Raw genomic sequence first — 26,032 nt, forward strand, 5'->3', positions numbered from 1 at the left:
ACACCATGGTCTTGGTTTTCAGGTACCTGGAGCACTTGCACTTTCCCTCAGCCCTCCCTGGAGGCCCTTGCATGCCTGCCTGCATGGACACCATTGCAAGTGTAGAACATGGGAAAGTGTGGAAATTTTTGGTCTATCAAGGGACTCCATGTGCCAGTCTGACCCTTCCAGTCACTGTTTCAGATTTTATCCAAAATATCATCTGAGCCACTGATTCTCTGACTGCAAAAATGCAAGGCCGAGGATTTTTGGAAGCACAGACTTTGTCTCCTCTTGGGAAGTGAAGTCTGCTGTAATATAAACCTACAGTGGAGTAAAGAGCTTTCTGGATAGGTTTTGCAAGTTCTCCTGAAATAATAAGTAAAATTAGAGCTTCAGCTTTGCTAAATTTGGTGTAATCCCCTCTTACAGGAAAGCAACAGCCCTCCAAGACTTAAAACCTTCCCTGCACATACTCTTGAAAGGCAGAAGAAATGGCTCTTCAGAGACCTGTACCATGCCTGAACTTTGTCTATCAGTTTAAAAGTGGGAAAGAGGGGCAACAATTCTGTTTTACATTTCCATCCCTGCTGCAGCCAGGCCAAGAAAGGAGGTTGTACTCCTGCTACAAGCATGGTGAACCTGGGTGTAAAGTCTTGACTGATTACCAGAGATACTCAGACTGCTGCATAAGTGACAACAGCCAAAACCATAACGAAACCACACCCTGCCAGCCTGTTCTGTGCCCCTCTTCTCCTCCTGTTTATGCCCATTAGAAAAAAACCTAAAAAACAAAACTGCCCCAAAAGTGAAATCCCACTGGACAGCAAGCAAGATGGACTGGCTGACAGGAATGGCTGATCCCAAACCAATATTGCAGCTTTGCCTCCTGCCCTCCAAGTGCTAGAAGTGGATTAATTTTTATTGTGGTAGCGGAAGATTAGAGCAGAACACATTTGACCATATTTTCTTCCTAAGTGGATGTTATAAATGTTTAAAAGCAAGGAAAAAACCTCACAGTAATTATTCCAATTCTAATGGTCACAAAAAGCCAAGGAGGGCAAAACTAAGTAAGGATGAATGACCAGCAGTTAAATAAGCCAGATCAAACAAACAGAAGGGAAAATGGCTCCCCTGTGCTCACCAAAGTCTTATTGGGCAGCAGGCATCAATATATTGCCAAAAGACACTGAAACCTGTTGGATTTTTGAGCAAAATTTTTATACTCAGGATGGCTGATGTTCATTTATCTATGGTGGCATTTCTAAAATTAAAAAAAAAAAAAAGGTAGAGCATTTGGATAGGCTTTCATAAGGCAGAGAAGTAAAAAAAGCATAATTAAAACCATGTACCATGGCCAGAAACAAGTTACTACTGCCAATATCATCCACAATGTCTCTGAGGAGCCAGTTTTCCTTTCCTGTGTGAGGGAAGAACTCAAAGGCAAAATCTGCCTCCTCACAGCCAGCTGTGTTCACACATGAGGAGCATTTCCACATGAGGAGCATTTCCTTCAAGGACAAAAGAAGAGAAATGAGGAAACAGAATATAAAGAAGAGGTGACCCACGGAGGAATAGAGGCAAGGGAAGAATTTACTCTGAAGATATTTATCATATTGCTAATGCATCCATTCTGGTCTATTTTAAAATAATGGAGCAGATTTCTCTCCAGATGTGACTGTGCCTCTCATTTCTGGATGAAGTTTCCAGACAGGCAGTTGAGAATTGGGTACATCTGCTAGTTTTCTTGCATTTTTATCCAGTTATTCCCAGACCCTATTTGCCTTCTCTAAGTGCAGGTTATCTCTGCGCCATGCCCTGTGATCCCTGCTCCTGCTCCCTCGAGCACTGTCCTGCAGGCTGCCAGCAGCGTTTGCATAAACTCTGATGGTGAAACAAAAACTCACCCCAGTGCAGGGAGAGCTGTTGTAGCAGGTCAACCAATATCTGTCTACAGCAGAAAGAATGTAACTCTTACTATCTCTCTCCGTGTAACTTAAAATGATTCCCCAGCTGTCCTTCCCTATCCTGATGAAAGCGTTGTACGACACTGCTCACCCCAAAAGCAGGCAAAAGCCACAATAACAATTTTTCTGTCCCCTGAATTTGTTTGCAGCAACTTTCCCTCATCCATTTTGTAAGGTACACTGACTGCTAATCCTTATTTGCTCGCTGTCAACCTCACCATCGTGTCAGCGCTTCTGTCGCAGCCTCAGAGCTATTTAAAACATTTTTAGGACTCTGACACCCTCTGTGGATAAGGAGTTGATGCTCTGATGGTGCCCCGAGGCCGCATGCTCTCACTTTGCCATTCCGTCTCCTCTTTGCTGCGACTTGCACCACACTGCTGTCCCCCTTGTGAGGTGGCTTGCATTTCCACTATCACAGCCAGCCACACCGACACTGGAGGTTCTCAGAGGGACTGCTTTTTTCCCCCAAATCCTTGATTATAATCCGATTTATTAAGAACTTGCCAACGTGACTGTTACCGATCGCAGCGTGTCAGTGCGGTGCTGTGAGGACTCCTCAGTCCTTCTGTCATTTCCTCAGCCCCGTGCTGTGGTCGGAGCACATCCGCCCCAGCGCAGCCCCGCACCGCTCACGCTTCCTGCCCCGGCGGCTCCGCGCCGCGCTGGGCTGGGGCGAGAGCACGGGGCTGCTGGGGAAATTACACTTCTCACCAGTGACTTCTGTCCTTCGCATCGAACCATCACTCTGGAGAACCAGCAGCCGCTCATAAATCACTTCAGAAAACATTTTTCTGCGTTTGCTGGCTGTTCATGAGCTGCTGTTCTTGCCCAGAGGGAGCAGAAAGGAGAGGAGAGGAGCGGAGAGCAGCTGTCAGGTCCCTACTACAGCAGAGATACCTCCACCAGCCTTGGCAAGCAGCTCTTCTGTCCTGTGAAAACTTTAGCTATTTTACAGTCTCTGCACAACAAGACATCACAGAAAAAGTCCATCTGTAAAGAAACCTGCGATCATTTCTCAAATGTGTGACAACTATGATCCTCACACCTTGCCAAACAAGCATAAACCGAAAAAGACGCCCAAGGCAAATTCCTTACGGACTGTGACATTAGAGACCAAACACAAAAGATGTTAGGCAGAGATGGATCCGGGGAAGCTCTCAGAACAGATACCACCAAGCCTTTAGGAGGGCTTCTCCCACATGGACTGTGTCCATCTCTTGCCTGCTGTAATCATACAGCTGGGCTGTAGGGTGGCTACATGGAGGAAAAGGAAGTTTTCCCTTTAGGAATGGGGTAGGAAAGTTAACAATGAATCATAATGGTCAAGCAAAGTTTGGATCAGCATTTCATAAGACACAGGATGACATAAAAGTAATGTTTTTTAGGTGTTTGACAAAGTTTGGTGCCTCAGTTTTAAAAGGTCTACTAAAGAGGCCTGCATTTTGGGATTATCAGGAACAGCCCCAGATCCCTGACTAGGCAGCCATCAGCACGGATTTTTTTTTTTTTTTTTTTTTTTTTTTTTTTTTTTTTTTTTGCCAAAATCCAGGCTTCAGAACATTTTAGAAACATTTTAAATGTCAGTGTGCTTCCCCACACATGCTCCAGGAGCTGTAATGGTGCTGGTGCCAGCCCAGGTCAGTCTGATGCGATTTTCCACCATCCCATTGAAGCTGGGCACTGATCTGTGGATTGGACGTATGTGGAAACTGTAATTATTCAAATCAATTTCAATCACGTGCCTCTCTTCTAAGGATTTTACTAAAAAGCCGCATACCTCTTAGCTGTCTTTTATCCAGGGGAATGTTTCCTATGGAAAATCCCAGTCTGTGCCCAAGTATATGGATCTCATACTGAAAACAAAGTTGTTATTATCATAGAATATGACATTTAACCACCTACTTCCCTTAAGTCCTTAAACTCAACAGCTGATTCATACCAGGATCTGACAGTCCTATTCTATTGGGGAAAACTCAATAACCAAAATGATAGGGCTGTTTGTGGAGGACTTTCCCAGTACAAGAAGGGGAATTTGCATAAGAGGCCACTATTAGAGAACAGGCAGAGAGAGCAGAAAGATTTATGCTGCCCTAGGCAGAAAAATAAGAGGGTGGGGGTGAAAGGGGAGACAAGAAGCAAGAGGAGAACACAACAGTGCAAACCCAAACCAAAACATCTCCAACAAAGCAAAGCCAGGAGAAAAACAGAGGAGACACTGAGGTCTGAATACTAAATGAGGAAACTTCTATCAAGGAATACTGCAAACCTCACCATTCCCGAAGGGATGCATTAAAAGCTTCACTTGGCTCCGCTCAGCAGCGCTCCTGCCCCGGCCGGGTGAGGGGCTGCCCTGCCCGGGGGATGCTCGGACGGGACCCCCCGGCTCGGGCTGGGCTTCCAGAGGCTCCACCAGGCAATCCCTCGGGGAGCTGCGGAACACGGGCACGGCTGGAGCTGGGAGGCACAAAGAGCGGGCACAGGGACACAGGGAATGCCCTGCCACAGATGGAACAGCCCCAGGCTGCCAGGACCAGAATGCCGGTGCCTTCCCCCCTGGAACTGGGAGCAATCACAAATGCTAATCAACACACAGCCAGGAGCCCAGCATGTCACCCGTCACGTCTCCAAAGCTCCAGGAAAACCCCCCTTTCCTCTCCTCGTATCACAGAGGGACAGGAAGATTCTCTCATGCCCGGCATGCCTTTCCCTCCCCCTGTCCCTGGCTCAAATCATCCCTGCAAGAAGTTTCCCTCCCTGCTAACTTCTCCATTGTCTCAGATGCATTGTTTGCAAATGTTCCCTAAAAATGCTTTGTAAAGTATTCTTTATTCCTGTTTCAAGTCTTTCCACATCCCTGTGTAACACCTGGACTTTATCTTGTTACCTGTCAGTGATAAACCTACTGCATGCAACCCCTGACTTACCATCTAAGATAAACACAATTTGTCTTGTAGCTGTCATTTCTTTTCAAACCCTGCCTTCCACTGCTGCATCTGTAGTGGTAATAAAATTACTTTATGGGGCTTGAAATGTGTAACTTTTAAAGAAATAAAAATGTAAAAATCCCCATTGGCAAGAGCCCCAGGACCCAGGTTGAGGAATGAAAGAAATCACACCTTTACCCACTCACATTTACCAAATACTTGCATTTGGTGAAGTGCTTTGAAATACTCTTTGCTGATTGCCTGTGGTTGCCCACTGTGGTCAGGATGAAGAATGAGTTAGACAAAGGAGGTTTAAACAGGACATCAGGGTATTTCCGGCACACCAGGAAAGTGAGGAATCTCCACTGCAGGTCTTAAGGAGCAGGACAGAGAAAGATGTCAGGAATGGCAAATCCACAGCTGATCCTGCCTTTGGGCAGAGGTCTGGATTAGATGACCTCCAAGTGCCTCCTAAGGATATTTTCCATAATTGAGAATTGTATGTGCCATCTGTCCACTCTGATCTACAGAGATCTACTGCAGAAAAAAAACGTGCAATACAACTAATAATTATCCCTGATACATTTGCAACCTTTGTGAAGGGAGAGGCATCTTCTGACTACAGAAGGAATTGAAGCCTCCAGAGGCTGAATCACCTTCTGTGCATCTGCCAGACCCTCCTGCCCTCCCAAGACAGAATGCTGCCAGTTCTTCAACCCTAACAGTCCAAGCCTCAATATTCAACCACAAATGCATCTCATTAAGTGGCAGCTTCCTCAGCATTTTTGAAATGAGCAGAGAGGCAAGGAACTGGTGCTATTTTGTTCAAGTAGCTCTACCAAAGCTGTTCGGGTGCACTTGCAAAACCTGAAGATGGTCCCTGAAGCAACCAAACCTTCTGGTCCTAAATACCAGATATCCTGATAAAAGGGAACAACCCTCCAGTGACTTGTGAGGTTCTTCTTTGATTCTTTGACACACAGCTCAAGATCTTTTTCCTGGTTTTTACTTTAAAGTCCAACAAAAAAAAAAATTTAATACCCCATGTCCATTTTCAGATGGAAATCACACAATAAAGAACAACCTTGAGATTTAATCACAATCCAGATCAAATGAGAAAATGAACAAGCACAGCTGGAATCTCTTCAAGCTGAAGACAAGGACAAACTTTGCAGGACACCAAGAGAGATACTGGCACCAGCCTTTGGATGGAGAACACCTTACTCCCAGCTGTGCTGAACTCAGAGACTTTCCCCACACCGCGCCTTGTCCCATCTCATGTGGGCAGAAATGTCAGACCCCAGTGAAGAGCTGAAGCATAGGGAAAATGGTGAGAAATCTGTGAAATTTTAAACATCCTGTATAGACAAGAAATCATACAGCCATCAGTCAGCCAGGCAGAAAGGAAGTGGTAAAGGGAGAGGCTTTCCCTCAACACAAGATGGAAAAGCAGCCAGGTTCAAAACCAAGGAGGGACCAGACCCTTCTGAGAGTCAGGTCTGAAAGGAAGAGTAAAGATCCCCCCCAGACCTTCTGCAGGGCTGAGCTTTTCCCAGTGGTTCTTAGGAGAACTTAACCACACAGCTCTACATGAAATCTGTCATTGAAAATTAAACAAAAAAGATTAAGAGCTTTCAAAAGTTGCTTATATTCAAATAAAATAGCAGCAGCAGCCCTTATGGAAACATCCTATTAAAATACCAGCAAAAACAGAAATGCAAACATGCAGACCTGGCAGAAGCTTTCCAGCTCAGACCTTTAGTGCCTTCTGCACCCACTGATAGAAGGACAGAGGTTAAAAACATCCTTATTGGGCCAACATCCCTTGACCTGGTACAGGGTGATGCTGATTCTAATTTTTATGTATAAAAATAATGCATGGAAAGACACAGATTATATACACATGAAAATTACAAATGCACCACATGGCCACCATTAAAAAAGGAGACCTGCTTGCCTTTTTTTTTTTTTTTTTTTCACACCCTGCAATAGGTCATTTTTATTTTATGTACACACATACATGTTTGCAGTTTGTACCCACATGTTTTCTCTACAAATTCAGAGGTTCACCGCTTTCCTGGTTAATTCAGAATTCAGTCCATTTGCCACATTAGGCAGGATTTTGTTTCCGTACATTTTTGTGGTACATGATTACATTTATATTGACTGTTTTATTGAGATTCAAAATAAGGTATTTTCTGCACAGACCTAATTCAATTGAAATATTTCTCACATCCTTGCTGGTCACTTTATCTAATCTTTTTCTGCCTCACTTGGGCAATATGCTCCAGGGGTGCCTCTAACTGCAGGGACTGACCATGCTTTCTCTCTCTCTCTCCTAGTTTCCCTCATGCAGAAGGATGAATTTATCAATTACTCCAGTTCTTGAGTTACATGTGCCTGAGACTTACAAGCCCGATAAGAAACCTGAAAACAAATACATCCAAAGACAGAGTTATCTAATAGTTGGCCATCTGCTTAGGAAAATAATTTTAAGTAGTTACAGCAATTCTATTAACTATTTACCAAGTGAGTCATGTTGTTCTCTTTAAGTTAACCCTTCCTGTCTCTCTGTGGGCTCAGCGCCCCAGGCAATTTTGAAGAAGGTGCTCAACCACTTTTCCTCCTTTCAGGCTATGCAAAGCCTGCAGCCCCCCTGCACTCGAGACCCCCCAGACTCACACTGCCCAAGGCACAGAAGAGCAATAAAGCAACCGTGACTCTCAGACCACACAAACGACCGTGCAGAAATCTCCTCCCGGGAGCATCCCCGGCGACAGCACCGCGCAGCAGCAGCGGCACGGCGGGATGGGACCGCACCTGCTGCCCCAGGCACTGCCCGAGGGCAGGGCAGAGCCCTGCACCACATCCTGCAGCTCCGGAGCCAGCCCGCACCTCGCAGCCTGTCTGCCCGTCCTTCAGCCGCCTGTCCCCAGCACAGGGCACGGGCTCCTCGGGCAGGGCGGCTCCGCCGCGGGGTGCCGAGGCTGAGCTCCCGGGCGCAGGGAACGCGCTCTGCTGAGGAACTGCAGCCGCTCGGCAGAGATAAGGCAGAGCTGGGGCTTCTGGGGGCAAGCAATAGGACATGACCGCACCGGCTTGAAGCCATCTATTCAGTCCCTGCCCTTTTCCCTTTAACACGACTGTGAAGTGCATAGAAATCTCCTTTGAAAGCACTACAGAGAAGTTTGCAGGATGAAGGGTGCTCCCCTGGAATCACTATTTTATGATTAAGCACAAATATCTGCTGGAAGGCCGCGGAGGGCTGGGTGCAGGGAGGCAAAGTCCAGCACCTAATGTTCGAGGGAAGATCCGCGGAGCAAACCTCTTGGAGCGCGGGGGTGTGTCGAGGCGCTGACAGTCGGGAATCAGCACGGAGTGAAACGTGCCGGCTCCACGGGGAAACACCATCCGAGCCGGGGCAGGAGAAAGCAGTAGCAGGGCAAAATCGCCCCGCCTCGGGGCTGGGGGCTCGGCTGCACCGAGAGGGCAGCGGGCGGCCACTTTTCAAGTTCGCGGGACAGGCAGGAGAGGGACCGAGGCCGCCGCGAGGGAAACCGAGCCGCGCACGGCGGCGGCCGGGGCCGGGGACCGCCGCGCTCGGGATGCTCCGGCGGGACGAGCCCGCAGCCCGCCCCGGCCGGGAGGTCCCGCTCCGCCCCGGGAGCTGCACCCCGGGCCCCGCCGCCCCTCCCCGCGGGCCCGCCGGCCTCACCCACCTGGTCTCGGGGCGCCGCTCCGCTCCGGCCGCGCCCGGAGCCGCGCGGCGGTGCCGGCGCTGCCCCGCTCCGCTCCCGCCTCCGCGCAGGACGCGCCCGCCGCGGCTCCCCCTGCAGGGCGGCGCGGGGCGGGCGCGGCACCGGCACCGGCACCGGGACCGGGACCCGCACCGGGACACGCACCGGCACCGGCACCGGGACCCGCACCGGGACCGGGACCGGCACCGGGACCCGCACCGGGACCCGCACCGGGACCCGCACCGGGACACGCACCGGGACACGCACCGGGACACGCGGCCGCGAGAACGGCTCCCGATCCCGATCCCGGCCCCGCGGGATGGGCGCCCGGCAGCCCCGCAGCTTTACCGCGCGGCCGGAGCGGAGCGGCACCGGCACGGACAGCCCGGAGAGCATCCCCACAGCGGGGCTGCAGGAGAGACGGAACTTACTTGAGAGTCCTGGCTTGTCGTGAGGCACCTGCGGGTGACAGCAGCGGGCTTTGACTGGACTTGATCTGCATACAATGAAAGGAGGAAAGAAAGGAGAGGAGAGGGAAAAGGGAAGGGAAAAGGAGACGGGAGAGGGCAGAGGGGAGGAGAGGAGGGCTTTCTCACTACATTATTTTAAGCATCTACTTCTTTCCAGGCTGGAAAACCCACCCAGCGAGTCGAAGCCTGCAGCTGTAGCACACAGGGCTGGTGGCCCCGTGCAGTGCTTGAGGGGACACCAGGTCAGGCTTCACACCCAGAGCAGCGCCACTCTCTTCTCTTCCCAACTGCCACTACCACCTACGGAAAGGAGCATTACCTGTGCATTACCACTCTGGAAGTGTTTAAGAGTTCTCCGCAGAGATATTGACTCTTTGGCAGCAGTTTCTCATTCCCACCGGGCAGGCGGCTGTGGATCCCCCCAGCACACTCCACCTTTCCTGCCGGCGCTGCCCCTGGGGCTGCGCCTGTCCCCAGCCAGCTCCTGCTCCTCCGAGGACTTGGGGACAGCCATGACTCATCTCGCAGCAATTTTGAAACAGGGAGAGAACCTCTCAAGAATTTAATCCCACTGGTCTTTGTGGGTATCTTCTAAGATTTTTAAGTTCTATTTTTCAAGTGCAAGTGGACATTGCAAACAGGAAAAACTACCAGTGTGACTCCACACTTCCCACCAGCTCCATGGCAGGTCCCAGCCTGTGACAGAGTGATCCACCTCAGTGACAGCCAGCCCAGGCCCGTCTGTGTCATACAGTGAGGTTTTATTCCAGGATTCCCCACTCCAAAAGCATTCCCACATCACTGACACCCAGCACTGCTCACCCTGCCTTCCCCAACAGCAGCAGCACGAGAGATGCTTTACATCTCCTTGCTGTAACAAGACAGTAGGAAAGAAGGAACTAAACAGGCACCAGCCCCTCCAGTGCCAACCTCAAAATCTGTGAGCATCTAAGCATTAAAAATCCAGCACTGGCAGCAGCAGGCAGCACCTGAGCTGCCCTCCCCTGCACTCTTACCCCGGTCAGGAAGGCAGGCTGGTTCATGGGCTGGCTCAGTCAGGAGCTACAGAGCAGAGTGAAGGCTGCTCCAAACACAATGGGAATCCTCTGGGGAGAAAAAAAAAAAAGTAATTTTTCCCAGGAAGTTACAGAAAAAGCTGGAGTAATTTACCACACAGTAACTTGAAATGATTTTTAAGGAACACATACACTGACTTAGCCAAGTCAAGAGGAAAAACAAAAGTGGGAGATGAGAAAATTAGGAGCCTCATCAAAACATGCTGCATAGATGATAGATTTAGAAATGCCACCTGCCTACATGATGTTTACCAGAGCTTTTTAAAAAAATGCTGACACCAGGAATGGATACTATTCATGTGAGGGCCTCACATCTACCCTGTACAAGAGGTGGTATATTCCCACTCCTAGTTGATACTCCATGAAATTTTATGCTGTGCAATTGTTTTTGAACTAGAGGAGCAAGTCAGAATCAGCTGCCTGCCATGCTCTGCTGCATCTGCTCTGTGTTGCTCCCTTCCAGGGCAGGGTTTGCTGTGCTGCAGAGGCTGCCTCACTCTTTGGCCTAGATCCTCAAAGCCATCCAAATTACTCTCTCCCACTGAAATCAATGAAAGCTGGAAATCAAAATACTTTTAAGGAGTAGGGATGCACTTTCTAAATATTATTTTGTTCCTGAATACATTAAACATAGCTGTTGCAGTCAACCTCTTCGCTGAACTGCCAGAGTGGTTTATTCCAACTATCCCATCCTCAATATATCACCTTACAAGTTTCCCAAGTCACAAATGATGATCACCATACCTTTGAAGGACCCCAGAAATGCATCACTGGGTGTTTATTTTCCTAGTTGCAACTCTTTGATTTTTTTGCAGCTAACCAATTTTAAGAGTATTTGATGTAGACTACATAGATTTTCTTTTAAATCAGCAAGTCATAGAAGATCCAAAACAAATGTCTGAGTATTTTCATAGGACTGGCTGATAACGGCTCCCTGACCAGCTTCTAAGGCTTCTTAGAAATTACTTTCCTTCTATAAATGTGTTCTGATACCAGAAGCACTGACTCCTTTCCTCACTGGCCATTCCAGTTTGGATGGCATATGAGAACCTCATTGTCACCTATTGATTTTATCTGTGCACCTGGGAACTCTGCAGTGATCCAAGATGTTAAAATCAGTATTAACACCTCCCTGAGCAACAGGGCCAGACCCTCCAGGTCTTCTGCATGCTCATTTCTCCCTTCTGCACAAGGAACTGTGTTTATAATGAGCAGCTGCTGGTTTATGTCCTATTCAGCAGTTGGATAGGATAACTTCCATTGCTATAATAAGATCTGAATAGATCTGTTACCTTCCTTTTGAAGTAAAAAATGAATTGTTTTCCTAGTGGTTCTATGCCATTGTCCCTGTCAAGTAGCAGACCATAATTCCTGTGCATATTCCATGTGCACTGTCCTTACCTCTGGATATTTCTACTTATGCCCTCCCTTACCAGTGCCAGTAAATTGACAGTAAGGAATACAAAGAGCTATTTAATATTTCCTTTGTTTTTTTATAATAAATGCACGGATGGCAGCACCACAGAGTGCAACTTCCCTTGGTCACTTTGGAGAATAAACCAGCACTGCTGTGAGTGCTGTGCCTTGGCACAGTTTGAGAAGGGATGACATGAAGAGACAGGCTGAAACCTCCTGGAAACAAAACAGCTTCCAGCAGCCCCCACAGCCATGGAGGGGGGCTGCCACACATTCAGAGCCAGCTCTGAGCTGAAAGGAGTCCAGGACTGCAAAGACAGGAATTAAATTTTCTGATTCTCCCATGTGCAGCCAAGATAGACTTTCTCATTCCTGGAAAGCAGAGCTGCAGTGACATCCTGTTCACTGTCTCCCTGAACAAGCCAAACTCCTGAGTTTTGGGCAGCTGAAAAGTGGTGATAAGAATATTTGCACTCCTCAGATTTAGGAACTCAGCTCAAGCAGTAAACGCTAGAAAGCCTGTGTAGAACCCTTGAAATGCTTATTCCAAAAAAGGTGAGAGCAAAGTAAATAAAAACCTCATTGAGAAACCTATTGAGAAAATATTGAGACCTATTGAGAAACTCACCCTTCTCTTTGCTGGCACTGCCTGAGTGACACCTTGGGCACATCAGGGATATCCCTGGAACACAAAACAGACTCATAACCAAACACAGCCTGCCACCCTGGGAAGCAGAAAATCGTACCCAGGTACTGAGGCTTCCACGTGGAGGAGTGAAAATGATCAGTTTGCCTAGGACAGAATCTGGAAGAATTAATTTTATTTCAAACAGAAAGATTATTTGTCTTTACAAAGAAATTAATGCTTTATCAGTTTTGAAGATCTTCTCTGTATTGAAATTTTTCTTTCTAACCAGACTGAATTATTTAATATGTGCAAAATTACATTTAAGGGATGTATATTTTGCCAAGAACATCAAACTGAGTGTTGCATTAGCACACATGTTCAATGTTGTCAAACAAGACATTTAAAATGGTGTGTTCTGACTTGTATATATTCCATTCCCACAAATACTGCCTGAATCTCCTCAAAAGCAGTGAAAGACACTTGAGTTAGTCTAAAAGAAGGGATGAGGACAAAGTTACTGGAGGACCTTTGGATACACCAGCAAATCCTTCAACATTAAAGACAGATTTTATATAAATATATATATATATATATATATATATATATATATATATAAAATAGAAATCTGTATGTGTGTTTGCATATATGTGATTATTTCACAGACATTGTTCAACATTAAATATTTGACAGCATTTTTAAAGTCAACATTGGGAAAAGCTCAGTTTTTCTGAAGAGTGTCTCCTTTAACAAAGTTACAAATGCAGAATCATGCTAGCAATGCCCATGGCTAAAATCATAATGAAATCTCTGACTCCCGCGTCAGAGACCGAAGCCTTTTTGCACCAACTGTTCAATTCCAGCACAGAGGAGTTCAGCTTTTACCAGAGGCTTAAGGAAAAGAAGCTGAAGTCAAGGTAAGATTTGCCCTCACAGGGAAATGCAAACCATGTACCCAGCACAGTCTGAATCCAGTCTGGGTCAGGAATGAAAGATTTTCAGTAATTTCATGTCAGGAGTTGACTACTCTCTGTAAAAGACACTGCCCAAACAGACTGTGGCTTTATTTCTCTCAATGCTATCCAGCATGACAGACTATGAGATGGAATTCAATCTAAATTTAAGCACTCTCTGTAAACTATTAATAGAAGAAAAACTGGTAGCATGAATCATCATGTGGGAGCTGCAGAGCAACAGCTAAAATATAACTTACCTTTACACAATAAATGAACTGTTGGAGTTGAAAGGCCCAGCAGAAGTCACTTCATTCTTCTTCACTTGAACTATTCTCATTTTATTCTGAGGAGCAATGAGAGGGTAACCCTTATTTAACCCTACAAAATAGACATTGTGTATAAGCCAGGTTTGTCACAACACAAACTGGAGACAGAAAGTGGCTGCTGACCCTGCTCCCCACCACTCCCTGCTAGGGAAGAGCGTGTGCTGGAAATGTTGGTGCAAAACGACACAACTTCAGAGGTTATAGAGCTGAGCTCATGTTTTAGCACCCCATTTCAATGCCAGCTGTGCCTCTGGCCAAGAGCAGAAGGGCACCAAACCCTCCTTTTACGTTTTGTTCTGCCCAGACCAAAGTCCAGCTGTATTAATTTCTCAGAGCAGGCATTTTTGGAGGGGCGTTTTTTGCAGCTCCTGACCTGCAAAGCTGACAATGCAAAGCTGTGATTTTGCAGAGACAGCCCTGGCTGTGCCCTGGTGCAGCCCATGGACTCTGAGTGTGGCCCCACAGACACACAGCCTTAACACAACACAGTGGCATTTTGGTGCTCTGTGGGATATTTATTTTTGAAAAATATGATATTGTCAACAGCTCAGTGAAGTTGTCTCCAGACTGTTATGTCTCCTTCTCAAGTTTCTTTAATTTTTAAGAGCTTAACTTTTAGGCTTCTGGCGTGAGGAGAGAGCCTAAAATGGTTTAAGGACATAAACAAGGGAGTGAGCTACGCACAGCACTGGGGAGAAGCACAAATAGTGCCCCACACTATAGAACCAATGCAGATGTTGAAGAGCAAAACTACTGTGATGAGACACTACTGTGTGCCACCATATTTTCATAAGGAGATTAAGAAGGTTCCAAAGAACTGAAAATCCTGAAGGAAAAAGACCATTTAAGAAAGGTCAACATCATATTTTTCAAATAGGACATTTAATATACAGAAATTCAGTCCTACAGAAAGGGTTAAACAATGGTGACACAGAGGAAACAGCAGACAAAGGCTAATAAAAGCCTTAACCTGGATTAGAACTGGTAGCACCACTCCCTCATCTGCTTCTTTAAAAATTCACAGCCAATGTTTTTTTCTGAACAAAGACTTGCATGGGAGAAGTCTCAATTCAACTCTTCTAATAGAAATGACATGAATAAAAATATTTAATTAGACATAAATGCTCTTCTAATCTTGAGCTGCCAGGAACAGAAACACAATTTAGCCAGCCTGCCCATTCAAGGTGCTGGGCTGCAGCACCAAGCAGGAATTCACATTTTTTTATTTCTACCAGTAACTACGGGTTGCAAATACCTTCCTAGGTCATAAGAAAACTTAGAAAGGAGTTCACCTTCAATGATAAGGGTATCCTCTAAAATAATTCTGTGTGCTAATAATGCACCTCTTGTGAGCTCCTCTGATCTCTGCCCTTTGTAAAACTCTCTGCAACAGCCATGATTTAATCCAAGTCCCTTCTGTCGAACAAAGCAGTTGTGAAACCCTTTAGCACAATTTCAGCAGAAGGTCTGTTGCTAACCTAGTTCCTCCACAGAATTTAACTGCAGAAAAACCATGACTCCAATATCAGCTTTTTTTGTGATTTAACACAATGGAATATTATACTGCTGTTGCTTCTGAGGTATTTATTTCACTATTCCATATAGCTGCAGCTTTTCCTTACAGTAAGATCTTAAAAATTAATGAACCAATTTTATTATATTCAACTTAGACACACTTATGGAGCTGGTTTCACATTTTTAACAAAATTTTTTAGCGACAGCTTGGAAGACAATCCATGAAAATACTCTGGGGAGGGAACATTATTTCAATGGATATGGGAAAGAAAAGTTGCAGCTCTACAGACTGTGCAGACCCTGCAGTTTTAGCATCCCTCAGGCCTGGCCATGCCCTGCCCTCCAGGTGCCCACTGCACGTGCAGCAGTCCCTTCCATGGAGCTGCCATGTGCTTGCTACAGAAAAGAACATCTGTTTTCTGACATGAGTCTACTACAAAACACTTCTGAAACATTTATTTGCAAAAGAAGTGTGAAAACTGAAGATCCATGCTTAAAAACAGGATAGAAATTCATTTTAAGAACGAAAACATTTTCTTAAATCAGGCATGTTCTTCAACTACACACCTCCAGCAGCTCCAGACACTGCAGGAAGGACTGCAAGGAGTTCTCATGGAGAATATTTCACCTCAAGAAAGGAGAAACAAGACACTTTCTTGCAAAATAACATTACTGAGACAAAGACTTTCCTGGATTGCTGGACAGTCAGAAAACACCACACAAAATCTTGGGGGAAAAAAAAAGTAAAATTAAAATACCTTTACTAGCCAGTGCCTTTCAGAACAGCATTTATAATAATTAGGAGCTCATTCTAAAGCTCTGGATCCAATTCATTCCAGAGCACTTGAAATTAAAGCTCTAAACCAGCACTTGAAAACAGCTACCAACCAGGATGATTTGAGACCAAACCAGGTTTAAGGTGTTCTAAGCTTTAGTTTCACCTGGAAAAATCTGTGTTTAGGCTTCTGCTTTCAACAGTCTGAACTGTTCTAGGGATTAAGCCCCCAGCTTCTCTCCAGCCCAGCTTCTTTAGAGACACAGAGGGGGTGAGCACACAAGTGCCTTACTTGGGCTGGGTTAAGTAACATTTAAGTAATTCTAATCCTGCAATGCATTACTGAAGTTGCCTAAACGGAACATATCCTCTGCAATTTCCTTCTCTAGAACAATACAGGCTAAGCAGATGCCTTAAACATGTCTCTCTTATCTGAAGTAGTCACTGCCTTATCACCTAAAACCCTTTGGGGGTAGAGGCTGCTGGTACCCCAAGAGAGATATGATTTCCAAAAAAATCCTGAGGTTATGTGCACACAAGCCCTTGGCACACGCTCCTCACCTCCACCACTCCTGAGAAAGCAGTGCCAGACTCAGCCTGAGAACAGCCCCTGTGCAGGCCTTTACCCAAGAAAACACACACACAGTCTCCTATTTGCAACCTTTATTTCATGAATAATTAAGAAGAAAACATGGCAACATTGGCAAATTGAAGGCATACATACTAAATACTCATACAGAATACGTTATGGAGAAAGTAAATGCCCAGGTCTTTAGTGGTCCTTGCAAACTGAAAGCATATTGGGTCCTCCAAGAGGTTTAGCTTAACACAGGCTTGCTGATTTCTGAAGTTCCAATCATTACCAACTTGGGTCTTTCAAACCACAAACAGGGTGAAATACAATTGGAACACTCATTCAATTTTTCCTCAAAGCTGTATTTCTCAGCTGTAATCAGAATCAAACAAAATGTCTTTTCCTCCTTGCCATTTAAATATATACACTAAAACACCAGCCTAAGTATTCAAGACATAAGCACTTGTTGAAACACGTTCCATGTTATTCAGAACCTGCAGGAGCACATTTCTGTACACACACACTTAGACATGTGCATGTGGGTATATCTGTACATTTATGCAAAGCCTCTCTCTATGTAAGATGTGTAAACTATTCAAAAGGGTTCTGGAAAAAGCAAAGTACTTGCACTTGTCTGGAGGAACTTCTAAACCCATACACAGACTGACAAACAACAGCTGTGTTTCAAGGAAGAGTAAAACCAATACAAATCAGAAAAGCTGGAAGGATGAGAAGAGCTTTTAGAATCACTGGGGTTTATAGCATCTTTAAAGGCCATGGAAAGTGAGCTTTAAATAAGCTATTTAGGAGATATCATTACTGGCTGCAGTGTCATCTCAAACAAGGTTAGTCCTTATCAGCATAGTGCTGCGAAGTCAGACTGAGGCATCAATAAAATTCTGCTCTTCCACCAAGTCCAAGGCTCATCACACTTCTGTCAGTTCTGCCTCACACCTGAACTGGAAGTACCCTCGTCCAAGAGGTGGAGGGTACCAATTAATGCCCTTCTGGGTTTGATCAGGAGAGCTGTCCAGTAGTAAATGGGATCACTGATTTATTTCAGATACACTGAACAACTCTCGATCATTACTGACCTAAAGTGAACTTACAGTCTGGAGGCAAACTACTCTATGCCTTGTTTAGTAGTGTTATACTTTCTTTCCATTAGATAATATACAGAAAAAAACCACATTTCTGTTCAAAAAAACCCTTCAGATACATATAAAAGTGCTACTTATAGACAGAAAAATTAACCTTACAATACACATAAAACCAAAAGTTTCTATCAAAGTGAAATGTAAGTTACAAGGATTAATTACTTGAGAACGTTATATGTATTTGTGCCCTCCTAGATGAATGGATTTCCAAGTAACCATCCTAAATTAACATATGCAATAATTGGAAACCATTAAAAGCCTCCAGAGAAATTTCAACAATGGAACAAAAAAAAAGAAAAAAAAATAGAGAGAGAGAGAGAAAGGAAAAAAGAGCCCTGTTTTCCTCATTTGTTGAAAGAGCTCAGAATCAAGGATGGACTATTTCATTATTGCAAGTGCAGTCCACAGTCAGAAGAGGTCAGTTCATGAACTGTGGAACTGGGACTGCCAATGGCTCCTGTGCAGCAGGAAATGTCTGCTGGGCTCCCTCACTACCATATAAATACACCAGTTACATGCAATTAAAATAATACATGGATCACTAGGTAAAAAAGCACATCATATGTTGCTATGCTGGGGCTGAGCAGGTTCCAAGCCTTACTTCCCCAAGCAACTTCCTCATATTCTAGAACTATGCAAAATATAAAAGCCTTAGAATAGTGCAACAAAACTAGCTTTATGACATTTTTCTTTCCATTTCCATAAATACAGTCTCATAAAAATATTATTAAACAGAGGCATACTTCCCAGTGGAGAACTAACAGGCCACATTTCAGCTTTCGGTAAACGATTTTGCCTAAACTGAAAACCCCTGAAAATAGGGGATTCAAATGAAACTAGCTTAATTGCATCAGGCTGCTGTAATATTCTGCCAGTTTACCCTCCTGCTCTGCATCCAAGTCCTGCTGGGACTGATGGGAAGCTTACGTGCAACTCTGAGGCAGACAGGGGCCTTTGGGTGAGGAATATTCCAAGCAAAAGCTAATGTCAGTTGGAAGGAAGTCCTCTGGTATTCACAGGTTTTACTAAAGTTTCACTGGAAGGAAATAATTCTAATATCCCAGAATGAATTAGCTCAAGGAGATCAGGACAGTGGCTTTGTCAAATGGAGTTCAAGGGTGTTGCATCCAAACAACTGGCAAGTGTAGCAAAAACAGAAGGAAAAAAAGACTTGTATCAATTAGCAGAAATCAGAACTATACAAATCTTGACCTTTTAAGTTATTTAGCATTAATTATCCACAGCATACTTGCTACATATTCCAGATTCTAACATCTTGGGTTAGATAATTATAGAGTGTACTACAAGACTCATTCTGAAATCAGGGAACACAACAGAAGAACCTTAGATGAAGGAGGGACACAGCAAGCCACACAGTAATTTAAAACCCACCCAGCCACTCTCCTGTGAAAGCAGAAACACTATTAAAAATACCTTTCTAAATAGGGACAATTGAATGTATTAAGAGCTGTCTGTGTTTTGCCAGTCAACACACACTAACTTGGGAAAGCACAATGGCACGTCCAGCGCTCGTGGCTGACGAAGACACTTTAATAGCACTTCTCACCAAGCAATGTCTCAAACTAGTTCAGATCAGCCTAAAGAAAGGGATACACTAATGGTAGCTTAAAGAAAGGAGTTGCAGAAATAGATCTCAGCAGAACATAAAAACCAAACAGAAATAAATATTTACCAAGTCAAGGAATGACCACAAACAAACCATACAGTTAACTCAGTCCATCCATGAACACGACTATTTTAAGGTCCTCTTTCTAGACCACCTCAGCACAACTCACTTATAGACAAAAAGTAGCATGAAGATGTAGAACTGGATTCCTTCCCAGGAGAATTTTGCCCCTTAGGAGCTCCTTTTTTGGGGACTGTGTTAGTTGCATGAGGCAAACAAGAAGTGAAGTCACCACAGGAACACAGTTTAAAGGTGTACCTGCATCACGTCAGCCTTTGGAAGGAACTGTCACACACCACCTGGACAGCATGCAGTGCCCCCAGACTAGGCATAGGCAGGAAGAAAAACACCCACAAGTTCTCCAAATCTCCAGCTTCCCAAATAATATTGGTTAAAACTAGGCTGGAATAAAAATTGTGCCCTGGGCCAAATCAGTACAGAAATTGAATTGAGTGAAAGTAATCTTCTGGTGATGCAAATGAACCCAAATATCTGAAGTGCTGAAACTGAGAAAATAGCTAAGAACTTAACAGTGAGATCAGTAAGAGAAATGAGACTCCAATGTCACAGCTACACCATTCACAAGGCAGATCCTGAGCAGCTCAAACCACTGCACTGCACCATTACAGAAGGGCTGCAATTTACTTCTCCTCATGCACCTAAAACCACAGCATCACCTCTGCCAGGGACATGAATAGGAGTTTACACCAATAAATTGAAGCAGAGTTCATTTAGCTCTGGCAAATTAAGGCCCTTCTAAGACACAATGATGGACATTACAGAAAAACACAAACAGTGGAAATGTTTCATAAAGTTGGAGACAAAAAATTATCATAAACACTACATGTAACTCAAAGAATATATTTTATGCAAAAGAGACAAAAATCTACCTTTAAATCAGAATATGTCACAATTATATACTATACTCTGGACAAACTATCCACAAACACAAATTTAAAAGTAAAAATTTCACTGTTTTTCAGAGGCATGGGAATAAGATATTTTTATGAGGGCCAGAGATTCACAGTGGAAATACTAAATTAGTGTTTCTATTTAAACAAGCAGCCAAATCAAACTGGATTAAACAAAACCAACTGAAAACCAAATCTAGTGTAACACCTATGGAATTGTTTCCATCCACAGGATCCAGAGGATGACACAGCTGTACCTGCATCAGGATGTCCCACAGCTCCATCCTGTTGCCCACCCTGGCCACAGCTGGCCATGAGTAACCCTGATGCTAAAGCACAGGCAATTGCAAGGCACATAGTAAAACACAAATGGATGACAAAATATTTTCAGTACATTCAGAAATATCTTCTGGATTAGAAGGGAAGTAAATCAGCATAAACCTGCATTTGACATGAACAAAAAAACAGGGTGTTTCAGGATTAACTATGAACAGAAACAAAACACAACAGTATATTTATTCCACACCCAGAAGGGCTACTGCTATTTTTCCTCTTGAGCAACTGAATGTGGTTTGAACCTTCAGAAAAAGCCACACTTTGGAGTGCAGCAGGGCATTGTGTTTGCTTTAGCTCTTCCATTGCTTCATTCCTTCCACTGGGCAGCTGTGCAGCACCTCTCCTGTAAAGGCTCAGATACATCAGGACACAAAAACCTCTTCCTGAAGCCCAGGGTTCCTGGGCTGGATTCACAGAGTTCTATCAGACAGATGACGCTAAGAAGAAGTTCACAGAGCTCTGAAGTTCATAACAAGATCCCTGTTATAATTACTGCTAGCTTTTCTCTCTCTTCCTTTCTGAAGACCAGCAGTTCATGTTTTTAACAGAAGGGATCTGGCAAACATGATTTCTCCTTTGACAAATGGTGACACTCTCAGGGTTATTGCAGTTAAGGACTCTGACAACATTCCAGGTAAATGAAGATGACCATTGGACAGAAAAAAAATCAGCTCAAAGCTCGAATTACCTCACCAAAATATGTGATCAGTTAATTTAGATCAAGAAATGCTATCCTTTTCATTAGAAAAATATTATTTTTTAACTCTAAGGCAATGAATAAGACAATCATAGATAAGGATATCCATTCAGAGGATAAACAGAAGGGTTTCTAAACACTGATTGGCAAAATCTGGAATTTAATAATAGGAGATAGAAAGCAAGACAGAAATAATGTGTATTTCCACTACAACTATTCTTATTGAAACCAATGAAGTAAAAAAAAAATTTGAAGAAATATAGAGGAGAGGAAAATGCATTTCAGACTTTTATTAAAATCTATTAATGAAGCTCTTTCACTTGAAACCTCGCTTGTAACAATTGTCTTTAGATTATGCTGGCTCTTCAAATGCACCAGTTAATAATCTGAGGGTCTCTACTTCTAGTTCTAAAGAGCTGCAAGAATGTTTGAGACACCACTGCTCTGAAAACTTCTCCAAAGGCCCTCAGCACAGGTTAAGTAGTTATTTTGCAAAGTTCCATAATTCTCACAGGCACATATCAGTGTAAATGTGTATTCTTATACAATGCTAGAGACATGCTGAATTATGACTCTTCATGTCAGCTATGTTCTTCAGATGATGGGGGTTTGGATTTGGCAATACTTTTGAGTTAAATCTGTGCTTTTTTACCATGAAGAAGTTTCACAGATGCCAAGCACAGTTGCATTCACTGGGTTAACATCTATGACATTCAAACTGTCCTTAACAGTCGTAAGAGCACCATAGAACAGATTTATTTTCTTTACAATGGGGTTACTGCTGAAAGAGCCTGTGCTTATAAATAGCAGCTGTTACAGAACTCACTGCTCAAGTCAGCTTCTGCTTAATATTAATGAGATGTTCCACGGCTGAACTGCTGTAAAGTGTTCTGAAAAGCAAGAGGCAGAAGCAATGACAGAGTGAAGTCTCCCCTGGATTTGACAAACAAGATTACAACAAACAGCTCGTGACAAATGGAGCCATGAAACCATTGGGAGCCATTAACATTCCACAGCAGGCCCTGAAGTGCCAGGACATATCAACTCAGTGATAGCTAAGGCACTTAAACTCTTTTGCCCAAGAGCTGCTAAATGAATTCAGGTACATTTTCAGAAAGAAAAAGAAGTTGAGCAGACTAAAGTTTCTCAATTCCTTCCTTGTGACAGTGAGTCATTTCCACGCAGTATTTGAGATGACTGGGTGGACACACATTACATCAGTTCCTCCATAGTCCTTCCCAGGAACATCTCACCTTCTGTCACTCAGATGAGGATGTGCAAGACCAACGAAAAACACACAGAAAACATGGCAAAGCTGGATTTTGAGACAAACTACTTCATTATTACATCTTATTGAGAGTATCTTCTCTGCAGAAGAAATGCTATCCCAGTTCCAAACTTCTACCACGGATATCCACGCCATGTGCTCGTATTGCTGTAGAGGAAAGCCTGGGGTGGCTGCGTGTGGTGCACAGGCAAAGCAGGAAGAGAGCAAAGAACAAGCCAGACAAGGGGTGATCGTTGATTCATTTCTGTTATAGTGGAAGCACAGGGACTTTGCACAGATTCCTTGAAGTCTAGTGTACCCTGAAAGCCAGGAGCTGCATGTGTTAGTCTTTACAATCCATAAGATAAAGATGAAAAGCCACATCATTGTGACGGAGGTAGGCTTATAATGAAGCTTTAGAATGAAGACTTCTTCTGTGCCAGATTTTTCGAGGTATCAAGAGCACTTTTCTCCTCAATTTGTCATGGAATCAAAGCTCATTTTCCTAGAATATTGTGCACATTTTAAAGGATGAAAAATAGCTGTATAGGCAGTTAACTAAGTTACCGTTAAGACCTCTACTGTATGGGGCTGCCATATGCTGTGGGTAGAATATTCAGAGTCTGTGAAATCAGGATGCTACAGAAAGTTCAGTAATATGATGCCATGTTATCCTTTTCCTTCTCAAAGCTTTATCTGTACATTCACTCTCCTATATGCCAGAGGAAGCATTCATCTCACTCTCCCAGCAAAGAAAGTTTCAGGAAGTCTGACTGGAAAGGCAGCACAGAAGTAGTTCAGGCTCTTTAGGCTACATAATTAATCTGAATAGCTTAATAACTTGGGTTGTTCCAAGCACTGTGGCAACAAGTTCTTACTTTTAAACAGTTGTTTGCATGCTTAGTAGCTGAAGCAATCTGAGGCAATCCATGATAGTGTCACTGAAGTTTGAGGGGACTCAAATGTTGCCAGTTTTCAGTGAAATGGGGATTAGCATTTCAGTAAGATTTCCACCTGGTAGCTCATGTTGGTTGTATTCCATGGATCTGTTGAATGATTAGGGTTCAGGTTTCAAAGTATTTGTAAATTGCTGTAACATACAGCATGACATTCTGCCAGTCTGGACGCTCAGTTCGCACCATTTCATTGATGTCCTGTCACAGAAAACAGATTGGTCAAAATCAGGAATGAAAAGCCTGAGAGCAATTTGGCAGTGTTTTCACACATTCCTGGGAATGGTAAATCTGTCAAGCACTGATGAAGAAAGCTCTGTTTTCTTCCATATATCTTGGTATTAGTTACAAAATGTAATGAATAGCATATCCGTAGATAGTTATTTTGTTGACTTAAGACTGAAATACCTGATGCTGTATGCTCAAGCTGTCCCCCACTGAGCACAGCTGGTACAACAGTCAGACTTTAATGTTCACATAACCTTGCACCAGCCTTGCAAATCAACACAACCCACCCAGGAACTGTGAGCCATGGAATCAAGGCCCAGATATTAACTAAATTCAAAATTCCCATCAGATTAAGCATCAATAATAATTTGCTCCCATTTACCCTCTTCAGCACATGTACAAAGCAAAAGAGAGTGATGCAGCTCCTAGTAATTTCTGTTTACTGTAAGGCTCTGTTTGAAAGCTTTGTATGCAGGAATCTCCAGAACTCAAGAAAGAAATTGTGAGTTCTTTTAGCTGAACACCTTCTTCAGAAAATGAATAACTTCTACTTGCATTCCACTCCTGTTTACATACAGGTTTCACACCCTTCTTAGCCCCTCACTCATGTAATATGGATGAGCCCACACATCACACACAGTGTGCATGCAGGTGTGTAAATAGATACAAACCTCTTAAGATGGATGCAATTTGCACTTAGACTGAATTCCATTCAATTTGCCTGTTTAGAGTATCTTTAATGAAGTACATCACAAAAAGGAAGGGCAGACACCAACATTAGGACTAAGGCTGAGTTATGCAAGAATTTCTGTAGTTATTTTCCACTATCTCATTCTTACATCAGCACTTGGTAAAAAACTTCCACATCTCAAACCAGTGCCAAAGGCAAAGTACGAAAGCCCAGGAGTTACACAGCCATTGTCAGCAAACACAATGCTGGGGGGTAAAAGCACTGATAAGGATCAAGGAAAGTGTTATTTTTAAAAACCCTGTTGTACTGTTAGTTGCTAACTATGGCAGCTTTGTTAGAACTTAGGTTGCAAAAGTATCACTTAAATCTCATTTCTGATAATGGCCATTTCAGCTGAGTTTTTGTGATCACACACAAGGGTTTGGGATACTCCCAACTCCACACCTTTAGAAATACTCCTGTTCTAGTAAACACTCGACTACTGAAAACTAATTCTTTTATTCTAAAATTTGTGTAAGACAACTTTTAAACCATCACTGAAAAAATCTTACAACTATTTGCAATGATGACAAATTTAAAGTCTAAACTTAAGAGGCAAATCTCAACTCTTACACTACACTGAGAAAAAGGAACAAATTACATTGCTTGATTTGTAACTCCAGAGTTCAAAAAATCCTGAGTAATTCAGAAGTAGGTCAGAGACAGGACGGATTTAATGGATTCTTGAAATCTTATTCTCAAATAATTCTCAAAAAAATCCACTGCGATTATGAATATTTATTTTCATAGTGGGAGATAAGTGTTGGTGAACCTTCCTTTTAAAGCTTAACCAGACTGCATTTCAGTCATTATTTAGTGCAGTAACCTCTAGCTGAGCTCATCTGCTGCTATTTCTAAGTATAAACATCCAGATCTTTTGAGACTATAGAGTAATTTTGATTTTTATATATGGGTCATAATTCATTCAATATACATTTAAATCTTACCAGAGTGGACTTGATGCCAACACTTTCAGCTGCCTGAAAAGCCAAAGTGAAATTTCTTCTCTGCATGGGATATGAAAACATGTTAGAAAACAAGGAAATACTATTTCAAATATAACAAAATGGTCTTAAGAATGTTCATAATAATGCTACTACTTAAACTTCAAATGGAGTATCTAATTTGACTACAATAATTTAAAAGAGCCATAGGAATGAATGTGTTTTAATATCATCCAAAAATTAGTAAAAAATTTTATTAATTGCCTGTTCAGAAGATAATGCTGAATATCATTGCCAGTGAAGAACAACTGAGATATAAAATACTAAAGAAGAGATTATTTAGTCTCTGAAAAGCATAAATAAAAAAAACCCTCTTCATGCATTAATGAAATAATCTTTTGTTTTTAGGATCTATTATCATTAATTGTACATCCTGGGCTAACCAGTGGCAGACCAGAATACAAAGAGATGATTTGGAAATCCTAGTAACACTGGGGTTTTTAGGACTCAAATTAGTTCACTGGTCTTTATTAACTCATGTTAAGTAAAGCATTGCAGTCCTGGGAATGGGATTTTTGATGTCTTACCTTGTCCTGGCTGTTCAGTTCTTGATAGGGAATATGGGCTGGGAGATAAGTGTGGAGAACTGCACAGAAAGCCAGGCCATCATTCCAGCTGCTGCTGAAGTTTGTGATGTCAATATTCTTGAAGGGAAAAAAATTAAAGCAATATTAAAATCATAATCTAACAATTATTACATGCTACCAATTCATCAATAC

At 43.3% G+C, this 26,032-nt stretch overlaps 2 protein-coding genes across 3 annotated transcripts in view; both read right to left on the reverse strand.

The window, feature by feature from the left end:
- ADORA2A (adenosine A2a receptor) overlaps nucleotides 1–9,314 on the reverse strand; it is a 28,545-nt gene extending 19,231 nt beyond the window's left edge. The window contains exon 1 of one of the 2 annotated variants that reach the window (XM_032751229.3): nucleotides 9,042–9,314. The gene's annotated coding sequence lies outside the window, so the exon portion shown is untranslated. Of the gene's footprint in view, nucleotides 1–8,592; nucleotides 8,722–9,041 lie in introns of those variants that run through there. The other variant, XM_030285582.4, reaches the window with a different exon arrangement.
- A 7,103-nt stretch (nucleotides 9,315–16,417) lies between these two features.
- SPECC1L (sperm antigen with calponin homology and coiled-coil domains 1 like) overlaps nucleotides 16,418–26,032 on the reverse strand; it is a 62,501-nt gene continuing 52,886 nt past the window's right edge. Inside the window, exons 14-16 of the mRNA XM_030286140.4 lie at nucleotides 25,841–25,957; nucleotides 25,257–25,316; nucleotides 16,418–23,552 (exon numbers count right to left, since the gene is read on the reverse strand). Of these exons, the coding sequence (XP_030142000.4) occupies nucleotides 23,463–23,552; nucleotides 25,257–25,316; nucleotides 25,841–25,957 (267 nt within the window). The 3' untranslated portion in view covers nucleotides 16,418–23,462. The remainder of the gene's footprint in view (nucleotides 23,553–25,256; nucleotides 25,317–25,840; nucleotides 25,958–26,032) is intronic.

The sequence above is a fragment of the Taeniopygia guttata genome, chromosome 15, assembly GCF_048771995.1.
Source record: "Taeniopygia guttata chromosome 15, bTaeGut7.mat, whole genome shotgun sequence".
Taxonomy (NCBI): domain Eukaryota; kingdom Metazoa; phylum Chordata; class Aves; order Passeriformes; family Estrildidae; genus Taeniopygia; species Taeniopygia guttata.